Source organism: Meleagris gallopavo, chromosome 14 (genome assembly GCF_000146605.3).
Source record: "Meleagris gallopavo isolate NT-WF06-2002-E0010 breed Aviagen turkey brand Nicholas breeding stock chromosome 14, Turkey_5.1, whole genome shotgun sequence".
Lineage (NCBI taxonomy): Eukaryota > Metazoa > Chordata > Aves > Galliformes > Phasianidae > Meleagris > Meleagris gallopavo.
In genome coordinates this window covers 1,132,071-1,146,089 of record NC_015024.2, presented here as the reverse complement: position 1 = coordinate 1,146,089, position 14,019 = coordinate 1,132,071, and the positions used below count along the sequence as shown (strand labels likewise).

The window sequence follows — 14,019 nt, the reverse complement described above, 5'->3', positions numbered from 1 at the left end:
ATGCTTAGTATTGAAAACTTTTGTTATAGGGATGAAACTATGGCTCTTGCAACAAACATTAATTGATTCAAGCTACATAGTGCCAATTGTTTCTCCCATCTGTAACACTGCTGATAATTCAGTGACTTTCTTTATTTTTCTCAGAAAAGATGACTGTGAAGAGGAATGCTGAAGGTGAAGTCAGCTGCTGCTTCTGTCCTTGTCATTTTGCAATCTATTCTAATTACATTTATCAGGTGGAAAACAAGAAATAAAACGCAACAATTTATGAAGTCTCTGAGAAGATAAAATTTCTTTTTTCTGAATTATTGCATTCTGTTCTTCATATCCCGATGCCAAATGGCAGCCAACTAAGGGATGGAATCAACTGCATCATTTCCTCTTGGAATAATACTTTCTTCTTCTTTTCTTTTCTTTTTTTTTTTAATTTTCCCTATTAAAAACAAATACTTGTACTGCCTTGCAAACAAATGTATGAAATATGATCTTGAATAATTGCAGTACACACTGGGTATTTTCCTCTCATGTTATTTTTACATGTGCTATCATGAAAGTTAAAATTAAGATATGGAGACATTTAAATTAGTTACAACGAGGTGGCATAAACTCCTAATCAAATGATGGGACTTTTGTTTGACATCAGTGCTCTGTGCAACAGCACCACTTCACAGCTCTGGGACAGAGAAGTGCAGGATGGTGCACATAACTTTCAAGGTTTCAGATTTATTTTTCCTCTACACAGAGGTTTCAAATATATTCTCAAAACAGAAACGCAGATCAATTCCAGTAGCTGTTTCAAAAGCTAAGACTTCTGTGTCAGCTCTGTTTTCATCACTCTAGAAATGGTTAACCACAGCTCCCTGTTTTCATGGAATGCCTTTTTGAAAATATGACTGGACCAGTAGAGTCTGCACCAAACACCACTAACAGAGCTGTGTTCCCATTAGGAAATAGCATGGCTTGGTGGGGGCAGGCCTGCAGAGCAGAACAGTGAGTGCTGAGGATGATGCTCACCGTACAGGTGGATGAGGTTATTTGTCTTTGAACTACAGCAGGTTTGATCCTGAGGATTAAATACCACTCATTTTTGGAGTGTTCAGTTTCATTTTTAAAAAAATCCCTATTCATTTCACACTTTGAGAAAGCACAAAACAAAGTACAGTAAGAAGCAACAATCAGATGTGCATCGCAGATAACAATTAGCTTACTAACAATGACACATCCAAAGACATTGGATACATTTAATTACACGTAGTACCTTAACAATTTCCTCTCCGCTGACATGTCTCAATCTTCCTAGAATATCCATCACACGATCGGGGTAAGCTTTCCATTTGAGGAGGGCAAGCAAATCCACTGCAGAACAGTAAGAGAGAAAGAGAGAGAATCTATATACAAAGGGCAGAAGGGCAACTGCAGACCCAACTGAGATTCATTATGCTACTGTTCTGCTCTTGTTGCAGCTCACATATCTTAGAATAAAAAAAAGAAAGAAAAACAAGAAGTTACCCAACAGTAAGAACAACACTACTAACAAAAAGGATGGAGGAACTGAAAAGTTTAGAACGAGTAATATTGCTACCTTTCCTATGGCAACCTCACACTGCACTGTGAAAAATACATTTTTCCTGTGCCTCAGGAACATTGCTATAACAACTTTTGGTTTCCTTAGTAGTTCTGCAAGAGCCAAAAAAACAAATTTTAGGATGGTGTCAAGTGCCAACACTCATTTTTTTGTTCTTTAATCATCTAATTAAAATTATCTTTGTTTTAACAAATTACTCAAGTCTTGCACTTACATAAATGTCTGTCATTTCTCTGCCCTTACTCAGTCACTATTTCTTACCAAAAAAAAACACAAAAAAAAAAAAGCAAAAAAAAACCCCAAAACAACCCAAACAAAACCCCAGTCCAACAATCAAACAACAGTTTCTGCTCATGTCAGTACAGCACACAAATCTACCCATAAGCAATTCTGAAGTACCAGCTATTTACCATTCTGGGTCAGTTTGGTAGAAGAAAGCTGCGTGGAGACAGAAAAGGACTCTTTGGTGCTGCGCTGGAAAATGAGACTGGAAGGAATATTGGGGCAGCCGTTGTAGTCCTCTTTGCAGCAGGGCAGCCCCAGGTAGAGAGCATGGTTATTAAATGTGCTGTTCTCATCACACTGCAGACACAGGAAAGGGGATGGAATGTTAACTGGTCTATTTATTTCATTTCACACACACGTCCTGATAGCAATTGCTTGGCAGTACTTTTATTGATCTTTTGGGTGCACACAAACACTAGTAGGAAAAAACTGTGCTTACCACCTTCAGGGCTTGTGTGTACACAGAGGAGACTCAGTTTAAAAAAAAAAATAGCCACCTCCTAACTACTGACTGTTTTGAACCTATCAGCACCTTCCAACTCAGTGCTGCTGTCTGAAAGTCATAGTGAAGAAATAAACCAAAGTAAATCAATATGGTGGAAAGAAAAAATTAAAAAAAAAAACAACAACAAAAGAAATCCAATGCCTAAAAACTCTCCAAAGTTTCTTGCTACTGCACTGTTGAGATGTAGCACTGCAACAATGCATTTGAAGATTCTGGGCACTGAAACACAATTTCTTAATACACAATAATAGTATGGGCTAGTAAAACTGCCAAAGGCTTGAAGACTCGTATGTTTGAATTTCAAATAGTCAAAATTAATAAAAGATAAATCATCAGTATCTGATGAGAAAAAATGAGTTGTATCTACAACAGGAGGTTTCCATACCTAGTCACGTGAATTCAAATTTTTTAATTCTTTTAATGTGGGGAAAAAATGATAACGCAATGACAGTTGGATTTAAACTGAAGCAGAGGTGAATAGTTGAGAAGACCTGGTACCTTATAAACATAAAGCTCATGGATATCATCCGACAAGGTAGTGCCATCATCTCTCATCAATGGAGTGAATGCAAACCCAAAGAGCTTTTTTTCTCCCTTGTCTTTTGCTGTAGTGAGATATAAGTAAGTAATCGTATTTGTTCATACTCTGTCCACATACTCCACAAAGTTACCCACTGCATTCCTAACAAAAAGCAGGCAGCTAATGTAAGAATCAATATATAATGCACTACTAAGTTTAATTCTATGCAAGTCATGAGCAAGCCTCTAAACAAACAACACTATCAGAGAATCACAGAATGGTTTGGCTTGGAAGAAATCTGTAAAGGTTGTGTAGTCACAACTGCCTCGCCAAGTACAAACATGCTGATCAGTAAAATAAAAAATGTACATGCTATAAAGAAAACATTACACAGGAAAACACAGTAACAGAACAGCAGGGAAGAATATCTATAGAACTTTTTGCCCTGCAGGGATTGTGCTGTTTAATGAACATTGCAACAGGCTAACAAACTGCAGTAAAGGTGCACTGTCAAAGCTGGCACCCTCTTCCTACTTTCCAGGGAGTAACAGCTTCGTTCAAGCATGAACTGGCAATGGAAAGACCTCAGCCATTTTAGATTTCTTTAGGTTATGTTTGCACTCACTGGAGCAATGTCTGAACTCAAATCGGAGGTGAGACCCACGAAACCTGTCAATGGGGATGGGCAGCTTGATGATTTCCCCCCATCGAGGGCTGTTATTGTGGTAAAGGACAAAAGAGTGGTAGGTGCTCCTGCTTGGCTCTCCTGAGCCCAGGCTGATGCAGTCCTGGAACAAAAGAACACAATTTAAGATTAAAAGACAGCACATCACTACAGATAAGTCATTTTATTACATGGTGATAATCTTTATATAATTTATCTCTTTTTGCAGACATAGAGGAAGAGCAGAAGCAGAAAATCAGACACAATGAAATATGAAATTCTTGAAGAAATTTCTGATCTGTGTTTTGGGTCAAAAGAAGAGGAAGGAGACCTACGATAGTAGAGGAATTCCAGTATCTCAATTTATTATTTAAGCAAAATCATTATTTAAGCAGTGTTTTATACCAAAGATAGGACAGTTACAATAAACGTAAGTCCAAATAAGGAAGCAAGCAAACAAGCACGTGTCCAGAAAAGGACCTAATGGAATCATCATGTAATATTAGACACCTATGAAAATCTCATTTGATCCAATTTCTCCTTCAGTATCTCACTTCAGAAACAATATTTGAACTTTCCAGGATCTTAAAAACCTTGGTCTTTCAGAACGGTAATCATCTGGACTCACTGTGTATCCCAGAACATTCTGATCTATGTTAATTCATCAGTGGCAAGAAAAGAATTTCTGCTAAGTAGCTGTCACCTAAAAATACTATGACCTAAATTTCCCATCTTATATCTAAACACTTCAGGGATCTTAACTAATCTTCCAAAAGATGAAGAAAAAACTGAAGTTGATTTTATTTAGGAAATATGGCAGTCACAACATGAGAGAAGGAAGTTAGGAGAAATACGAAGTCCTGAAATAAAGACAGTAAAAGTTCCCTTGTAATGAAGACGTTGAGCAGGGAGCACATTTTCTTTTAAAAGCATGAACTCATACTCCAGTCCTAGCAATTAAAGTGATAGAAAAGATCTGACATCTTATAAAACCGTGCAGACAAAAAAGACAGCTTAGATTCTTCACTTTTAGTACCTCTGGGGATAATGAACCAAGGAAGAAACGAAGCAAAGGAGGACCAAAACAACATATAGGATATAAATTCTGATTTGAAAACACTCCACATGGAATAGCATCAAAATAAGAAGAACTACAGGTCATTTCCCCAAGGCATCTCTAAATTCTGTTCTAGGGAATGCTGTCCATGTTGATTTGGTCTTTTTTCACATGTAATCAAGAGACTATCAAGTCAAGTATGTCCCATTAACCGGATCCATTAATTCAGTCAGTACAAATCCTTTTGGCTTTGAGAAAGCTAAGAATTTGTGAAGGAGTCCAAAAAGAAAGCAAAGTTCACTGCCATTCTGGGAATCAATGCAAGAACAACCCCTCTGGACAGAGATTCAATGCAGAGGCTCTAAGCCTCACTGAGGGACTGTGGCGTAAAACTCTGTCCTCTCAAGTCTTAGAAATCATACGTGCTATTTGCCACAATCCAGGCATGAAGTGGATTTTGCTTGTTTTTCAATACAGGAACAAACATCTAACTGGCACCGACATGAAAACGTTGGAGTGTGAGCAGCAGTGGCAGAGAAAAAGCTCACAAACCTTCAAGCTCCCAGTAATCATTTTGGGTAAGTGCAACTTGCAGGGCCTCAACACAACAATTCCAAAAGCTCATTTGGCATTATGATCTTAAGAGAAAGTAAGGTACTATTTCTTCCATAAAGAACAGGAAAATCTCAAATTTTAATCTGAGCTCTTTTCTGCAGTATCAAAAAACTACAAGCCTTGGTTGGAGAGTGCTGTTCCATGTTGTAAATGCTCAGTAAATGAACTGGTGAAGAGTCCTTGCTGTCGTTAATTCAGTGTCTATGCATTTATCTTTAATCCTGAACTGTGAAGTGATGCACAAAATACAGACATGAAATTAGTCTCTGCACACCCAGTTACCCTGAGAGCTACATATGGAGGTGAACTGGAAAGCACAGGCTAAACCAGAAAAAGGACTGTATAACAATGTTATCACTTAAGTTACATCCCACCATGAATAAGGTATTCTTTCTACTAGAAGAGAAAGAAGAGTAAGTGCTAAATGTGTCAAGACTTTCATTTTTCAGACTGTACTGAAGGATACTAATAATTGGGTGAGACCACACTGAAAAGAAAACACTCATCTTGTTTGGGACTTATTTCCACTGCTCTCAATAGGATTATTTCTGAACCAAGAGCAATAAGGATTTGAAACAATATTCTTATTAGCACTTTGTATGGTTCTGCTGAAGTTTCACAGAGCCATGATTCCTGCAGTGTGGTGTAACTCAGCACACACTTTTTTCTTTGGCAGCGTTTAAGAAATGTTGCAGTTCAGGAACAGCATTCAGCCAAGGAAAGTGGTCTACTGGAGTCAACGATCACATGTTCAGTGCACTGCCCATGCAGTTGTAAGCTTCAACTGGAGATCTTTTATTACTTTCCCAACCATGCTACCAACTAAAAGTTATTAAATTAACCCTGTGATTAGAAAAATGAAACAGAAGGAAGAAAATAGCTTCACAAGACTGTGAATGCAGTCTTGGGTCATGCAAGAGATCATTCAGTGGTCAGACAACCCAAACAAAGCAGTCCACCTCATCAGCACTGCACTGAGCGCTAAGTCAATCAAATTTTATTCTTATCTTTTATATTAAAAAACTCAAATTGCACTCCTCTTGTTGCAGTCTTAGTACTTCCTTCTAGATTACACTGAACAACTGAAATGAAAGTTCTCCATTCAGCACTTTCTTTGCAGCTGCTTTCTTCCCCCCCATTTAGGAATAGGTTATATTCTGGCTCTGAGTGAAACCAGCCTCCTCCTAATGGAAACGACAGGTTCCAACACACTGATTGATCTTACCCTACCACAGATTACACAAACCAGGCGTTCACAGTGAAAAAATAAGCTGTCTAGAGTTTAAAACTAAATTCTTAATATAAAAGGTGAAATACCAAAATAACCCAGACTAATAAAGCTGTATTATATTTTATGTATCTGTGGATACCTAGAATTCTTACAGTCTTCAAGGCACTTGTATAGATTTAGAACATCCTATTAAGTCATATGCTTTTAATAGGGTCAATTGTCTTCCATAAGGACATCAGCACTTAAGGTAAGATAACCCACTAAGTCAAAAGTAATTCCAGATGGCTGTCTCATTTGCTTTAGCTCCGGGAGATGAATTTACAGAATTTCTGTATCAGATAGAAAGTACAGCAGCAATGAAAAAAGATAATACGTGATTAGTTTCCAAACACCATTCTAAGTGGCCGTTTCCTTGCCTCAAGTAGATACGACTTTTCCTTCAAACTGCCATTTAGAACTTTGAATTATGTCTCTATGTTCAATTCAACCAATATTTCGCTTCATATGTTATTTTTCTAGGTCTATTTTGCAATAAGAGAGCTACGCAGTGAGGAGTTCAAATTAAGGGGAAGGAGCTCAGGTTTTATTGTTCTTGATTGCACTTTCACTGGTTTTTCAGTAGACATTCACCAGCTTATTATTTCCTACGTAAAAAATTCTGATGACTGCATGTTTGAAACACAACTGATCTGAGGCATCATTAGGCTTCACGAACCACAGATCTCCCTGACATAACCATAAAATCTTAGTTGCTTTGACTGGCACTACACCGAAGAGCAGCAATATAAAAACCAGAACAAAGGTTTTCTTGTAAATAAGTTATTTAAATTGAGAATCCACAGGAGATCCTTTCTATGTTAAGTCTCTCTATTACAAAAAGTATGTTCACCCGTTTTTTTTTTATTTGGATTGACTGCCTTTTTTCTCTGTGCCATGCCCCATCTCCAATCCCACCCGCAGCCCTGGAGTACTGCTGGAGCAATGAGAAGGGTAAGGAAAAAGTAACAGTGAGCACTGCAGCTGAAAACACAGAAGTCTAGATACTATGTTGATAGCGCCTAGAAACTATGATGGCATTTGAAGATGCTGATCCTGCACTTGGGAGAACAAAGATCTACAATGGTCTTCAGACTGTTCTGTAATACAGCAATGATTAAAACCATACGACACTCAATTTGAAATGTATGCCTAATGCAATTGAACAGGAAAGGATTATGATCTTCCAGAAACAGCTGTGAGCACAAAGCAGTCCCTTACAAGAGAGTCCCTCACTTAATTTTCAATCAAATCACAAGAAATTATGTTAATAAGGGAAAAGTTCCTCTTTCAATTCAATCAAACAGACTGTGGCAACGAGTTAGACACACAAGCACTTTGGGGTTTAGCCTGTTCCATGAGAATGGCTACAAAGACCACTTTATTGCATCAGATGTTAAAAAAAAATCTAAGGGAAGTTCTAATTCAATGATTTTAAATCAGCTTCTCCTTCTTTCCTGATAGAAGTTTATGTCAAAATACTTTTACTTCTCTTTCCTCGCTCTTCCTCACCTCACACAAAGCTGACATATCTACCTGTTGTTCTTCTCTTCAGTAACACTACAGTAAGAACAGAGAAAGAAAGAAAAACATTAACACCATTCCCAACTGGAATGAAGCCCTCCCATGGTGGAAGCCAAGATCTTGGAAACAAGGCGACTTCTTCAAAACGGCACTCAACACACCAACAAATCACACGTCCAACAGTCTCACCTGTATTCTTGTTTTATCACATACACTAACTGACTTAAGAAATTTGTCATATGCTTTACTGTTCTTTCTTTGATTACAGTGACTCTAAATTTTACTATAGCCACTGACGTCACACTGCAAAATTATATAAGCTTTTCAGTTTATAAAAATGTTCTCCTAAGCACCTATTCCCATGTGGGGCAGTGCTCCAAATTCTTTCAAATGCGTATCATGGAATCGCAGAATGGCCTGGGTTGAAAAGGCCCACAGTGCTCATCCAGTCCCAACCCCCTGTTATGTGCAGGTCGCCAACCAGCAGCCCAGGCTGCCCAGAACCACACCCAGCCTGGCCTTCAATGCCTGCAGGGATGGGGCATACACAGCGTCCTTGGGCAACCTGTTCCAGTGCCTCACCACCCTCTGTGTGGAAAACTTCCTCCTAATATCCAACCTAAACCTCCTCTGTCTCAGTTTAAAACCATTCCCCCTTCTCCTATTACTACCCACCGTTGTAAACAGGACCACTCATAAAGAGGACCACATGTAAGTGACCACTTCTTTCACTGTAATAGGTTAAAACCTTAGCCAAAACCAAAAATAGTAAGAACTAGTTTGAGTTTAGCTTCCCTGGCATCAGAGAACAAACAGACAGCATGTGTGCATGGAACAAGCAGATGGCACTCAAAACTTGAAGAGGAAACAAGCACTTACCTTCAAGATTTCTCCGTCTGCATACAGAACATACATGGTCACTTCAATGTTCTTCTGCACGCTTTTCCCACCTCTTTCAAAGTCTCCCTTTTCTAATGTCAGGTATAAGTCATTGCGTATATCACCTGCAGGGAAAGACAGGAGACACATAGCTACACTCACCACAGGAGACACAGCACCTGTGTGAAGCCTATGTTGATTCTGCAAACCACTCTGTGTTCTGCAAGACTATGGCTGATGCCAAATCATTCCAAGCAGCAAGTTAATTGTTAATAAAGATGAACATTTTGATATCAGTGCATAAAATCAGATCATTGTTAGTAATGCCTTCATTAAGTGTGAACTCGGAATCAACACCTGCTTTACTGTGTGTGAGTAGAGAAGGGAAAACAAAACTTCCACTACTCTGCCTAGTTACGTGATACAGCTATCAGAAGAAAACTGAAAACATCAGTAGTGTCAGACTTCCTATTTTCAATATATTTTAAAACCAAATGCGTATTTTTGTGGTGATTGGTAGAAAATTAATTTCAGTTAAATCTTCTCTTGAGTATTTTGTAGATTTGTGAATTTTCTTTTTATCATAACAAGAAAACAAAAGCAGCCTTTTTGGAAACTTGGCTGTAATTCAGTTGAGATAGATTAAGAGGGAATTATTAATTGGTTTTTCTGCTAGATTTCTAGCTAGTCCCTGGTGTCCATATGCAAGAATGTAAGAGAGCAGGCAGTATGGATAGTTGCCAGTTTATCGTGACCTCACCTTCAAGAGCTTTCAGAGCAAATGATTGCACTCAGCAATACAAATGCTGGCACCTCTCTCAGGTTTGTCATTATCCTGAATTTAACAGAGTCTTGTTCACTTCTTATTTTGTTCTAAGAATATGGTTTGGGAAATGCTGCTTTCAAAAGAAATGCAGTCAGTTCTAAAGCATTCACCAAGAAGATGGCAGGTAGCACCTGCCTCTCCCTAAGATTTAGTTACTGCTTCCATTCTGTGACCTATTACTTCTTACTTATTTGTCCCAAAGAGAAATGTACAAAAGGGCAGTATAAAAAAATATACAAATCCTAAACAACTAGAAATCAAACCCTTTCAAGGCAAGGATTTTGTTAAGCAGCCTCAAGAAACTAAATAATGAAGTGGTGGAATGGTTATCCAGTACAGACTCCTCCAATGCCTGATTTCTTCCAACCCAGTACTCAGAGAAGCTGATGCCGTTAAATCTGTTTATTAATCAGAAGCACTATGAAGTAAGCAGCATATGCTTTCAGGCAATGAGGGATATCCTTCTGTTGGTCAAAGATGCACTTCAAATTTTTCTCTAACCCCACCAAATTTACCCCGGATCCTATTGAAAGGACAAACAACAGAAGCTTGCCTTTATGGTCATTTTTATTCTGGAGAGCAGTACAACTTTTCAGGCACAGAAGTACTACCCTGTAGCTGCCGCTCGGTGCTCTCTGCTAGCACTCCTGAGAATGGGAACCTGTTTCCAAAATGCCCTCCTTCCTTCTCACAGGGTGGGCAGCAGGACATGAATCACAGCGAGGGCTCCAAGACTGCAGTGCTTCACTGCTGGGAGGAAGATGACAGTGAGAGGGTCACAAAAGCCCTCCACCATTCAGTCTGGTTTTCTCATCAAAGAACAGCCATTACATGGAATGCTCTGTGGAGAAAATTATCTGTGTGTTTTTCTTGCTGTTTAAAATGCAGCCAAGCCACCTATACGTTGACCACAGGAATATCAAAGAAATGTAAAAGTCACAGCAGAAGATAGTTTAAGTCAGGGCTTTTGTTTTGAAACTCCTGCTGCTTAGCAGCCTCCAGCCTTTTTTCTAAGCAGCATGCATGATGAGTAAAAAAAATCCAATTTATATGCTGTGATTCTTAATAGAAATTAATTGTACCCATACAATTAGCGTTTGGGAGATTCTTATTTATGTTCTCTTCTCCAGAACAGGGTATGGCCAAACGAAGTCCAATGTCAGATTGCAAATCGTTTCCTCGTCTAAATTAAATGCAGAGTTTGGTGTATGTATAGCATCTAATCTTCCATTAAGCTTAACAGGAGGGATATTACTTCACTAATCGAAAAAATGCCTGCGGGGTGGGGGGCAGAGGAATCGAGATAACAGTGGATTTGCATCAAAATGAAGGAAAAAAAGGGAAAAAGTATTTCAGTGAAGTGTAATGGGGCATCTTCGCTTGTAAAAATACTTTATAGCATCTTAAAAATAACCAAAAAAGGCCATTATGCAAAGTAAGAAAAGACTGAAGGCTGCTGCTCTCAGGCCTTGCACTCATCTGCTTCTTCAAAGTCTGGAGTTAAAGCCAGAGACTCACAGACTTCAGTTTGTTAGTGTGTAACCATAAAAATATCCTTTCTACAAAGAATTCCCTCTTCCTAGTATGTTACTTAACCTCAGCTCCTACTGCGTCCTTGCCAGCTTTTTTTTCCTGACTGCTGCTGTCACTCTCGATGTTTCTGACTCAGATACTCAGATACTGTAAAGAGCTCCTCAGAAAACAGAGCAAATGGTTGGACACAGAGCAGTGTGACAGACATTTTGTTCTAAGTATGCAAATTGCAAGGCTAGAGGCAATATTCTGCACAGCAGCTCACAAATGCCCAAGCAGACTGCACCGTGCAGCTCGTATGTGACAAAACAAGAAGTGTGATCAGTAGAATCAAGAGATCCTTGTCAGCTCTGGCACCAAAAAACACAGCAAGTCAAAAACCCTGGCAGAGAGAGCTCTTCCCTTGCTTAATTCTGTCTTAAAATAGAAAAAGGGAGGAATAAAGGGCTTGTTAATAAAGCAGACAACTCCATGCAAACAGTTCTGGCTTGGAAGTGACAACACTTCTCTTGCACTCTGGGAGAAAAGCAGCATGTGTGGCAGTGTGCATCTCAGCAGCCTCTCCCATCTTCACCAGGAGAACAGCGCAGCTCAAAGTGGGTCAGTGTTGGCCTCCTACTGTTAGCACAGGAAAAAAGAGTGCTAGGAGGCCAGTGGGCCAAAAGCATTTGTAGATTCCAACTGGTGTGCAGCACTGGAACTGAGGACACTCAATGTCAGGATAAAATGAAGCAGACAGCGAGTTTTCAGAACGGGATTAGTTTTAAAGGCCATCCCTCAACAAGTGCTTTTAATTTAAAACAATGTAAACTGCTCCTTAGCACAAAATATATGCAGTTTTTATTATGCAGTTCCTGAGATTAAATCTTTATGAAATGTCTTGACATACAGCGCTTCTCACAATAGCAAGAATTATTTGTGATGTCTCGTGCTGCCCTTCATTTATTCTCCCATCACTTTTATGAGGGTTTTGTTCTGGCTATTACTCTTCTTTTAAAATCTAACTAGAAAGCCTCATGTCAAATATACAATTTGTATTCAGATTACCAGGTCATGTGTGGGCTTTGCTTACACTGAAGTGAAGTCCTTTCTCCTATCACCCAAAACTATTTTATTTTAAGCAAGTGGTGGAAAAGAATATAAGAGTCATAATACCGGTTTTATGTTTACAGTACACATTGTACACATTCCAAATATTAATTGTCAAGACTTAGTAACATTAAATAGTCCAATGGACAATAATTGTGTCAGGATAAGAATGATTTATACTGGTTTTGCAGGTTTTCCACTCCAAGACTAAGGACTTGAATAGCCATGTACAGAAACAGCCTATATTTAATCTAACACTTATAAGTGTAACTTAGTAACTTTCTAAATTCTTGAAGTATTGATGGCATGCAACTATTAACATTACTGGGAATAACACTGTATTGGTAAAGGGAAACACAGGTTTTACTGACTGCCTACCTAGCAAAGGAAACTTTCTCCCCCCTCCCCCCCTATAAATGGAACATTGTGCAAGTTCAACTCTGTGTGACCCTCTAGCTTTTGGTGAACAAAACACCCAAATTTTTCAATTCCTGTAATTAAAAACTCAACAAACGATGCTTAGTAGATTACTGGATATCCATTGTTGCACTTCTGTGCCTGGAAAAGAATATGATCTTTTTAAATTCACTGATGTGCCTGGAACGGTTTCCTGCCAGTAGCTGTAAGCTGAATTTTTAATGTTATCTCCTCCAAATTAATATTTTTTACTTTCCATTTTCTGACAGTTGATTAATGACAAAAACATCCTTTATTCTCCTTGTAAATGCTTTTTGGGGGTAATTACTACATAACTGTAACTTTCAGCCTCATCATTTCCGTCACCCTGAATATTCTGAGAATGGCTGATGTGTGCTGCCACGTCCAATTCTCAGTGTATTTCTGCCATCTGAGAGAGCAGATGCTGAGATTTTCCTCACCTTGACTACTGATGAATCTTTTTTATGTATTAAGTTGGACTGTGGTATGAAGAGACAGGAAAGACGAAGCCTCTGTTACTAAAATTTCTCTGTCATGTTACGATTTGTTACCTTTACCAATCCCCAACATTCCATGAAAGATATGAAAATGGGAAAAAGCAAGCAATAAGCAGACATTACACAGAAAAGCAGAAACTTACACCCAACTATCTTCATCTCTGCATCAGAAAGAAAGGGGAGACGATAAAAGGAAAGGAAAGAGGGAGAAGCCAGGAAATTAAGACAAGGAAAGAGAAAAAAGAAGAGAAAGAAACATCACTCACAAGTAGAAGATGAAGCATGCACTTTTCATCAGAGGATCAAAGTAAAAGACAGAATACTTATCAGCACATGGGGAAGGGAAGGGTTGTCCTTTAGGGAACTGACAAACGCCAGCCTATGCAATAGATTTCTGATCAGCAAGTTCTGTATACAAATAAAGTTGCAATCCAAAAGGCAAGCAGCACATGCCTCATTGCTTTTATCTCTGGGGAAAGGTAAAATTGTCAGGATCAGATGGACGTTCTTCAACCCAATAGCAATTTAGAAAAGAATAAAAACCAAAAACCAAAATGGAACAAAAACCACCTCTTTGTGAGTCTGTGCTGACTGATTCCCTTCTGATTTGGGCAAAAAGAGCATTAGTCTTCATGATGCTCTTCTCAGGTCACAACGCAACAGGAAACAAAGAACAATTTACACTTAAATCTGAAGGCAGGCATGGTTATTTCAAAATATATTAACATATATATA

The 14,019-nt window shown here is 38.7% G+C and overlaps 1 protein-coding gene across 1 annotated transcript in view; it reads right to left on the bottom strand.

Moving 5' to 3' along the window:
- Positions 1-9,066, bottom strand: part of LOC100545181 (dedicator of cytokinesis protein 3) — a 49,080-nt gene extending 40,014 nt beyond the window's left edge. Inside the window, exons 1-5 of the mRNA XM_031555496.1 lie at positions 8,902-9,066; positions 3,521-3,683; positions 2,874-2,980; positions 1,996-2,167; positions 1,259-1,356 (exon numbers count right to left, since the gene is read on the bottom strand). Coding sequence (XP_031411356.1) covers positions 1,259-1,356; positions 1,996-2,167; positions 2,874-2,980; positions 3,521-3,683; positions 8,902-9,051 — 690 coding nt within the window. The 5' untranslated portion in view covers positions 9,052-9,066. The remainder of the gene's footprint in view (positions 1-1,258; positions 1,357-1,995; positions 2,168-2,873; positions 2,981-3,520; positions 3,684-8,901) is intronic.
- Between the last annotated feature and the right edge of the window lie 4,953 nt (positions 9,067-14,019).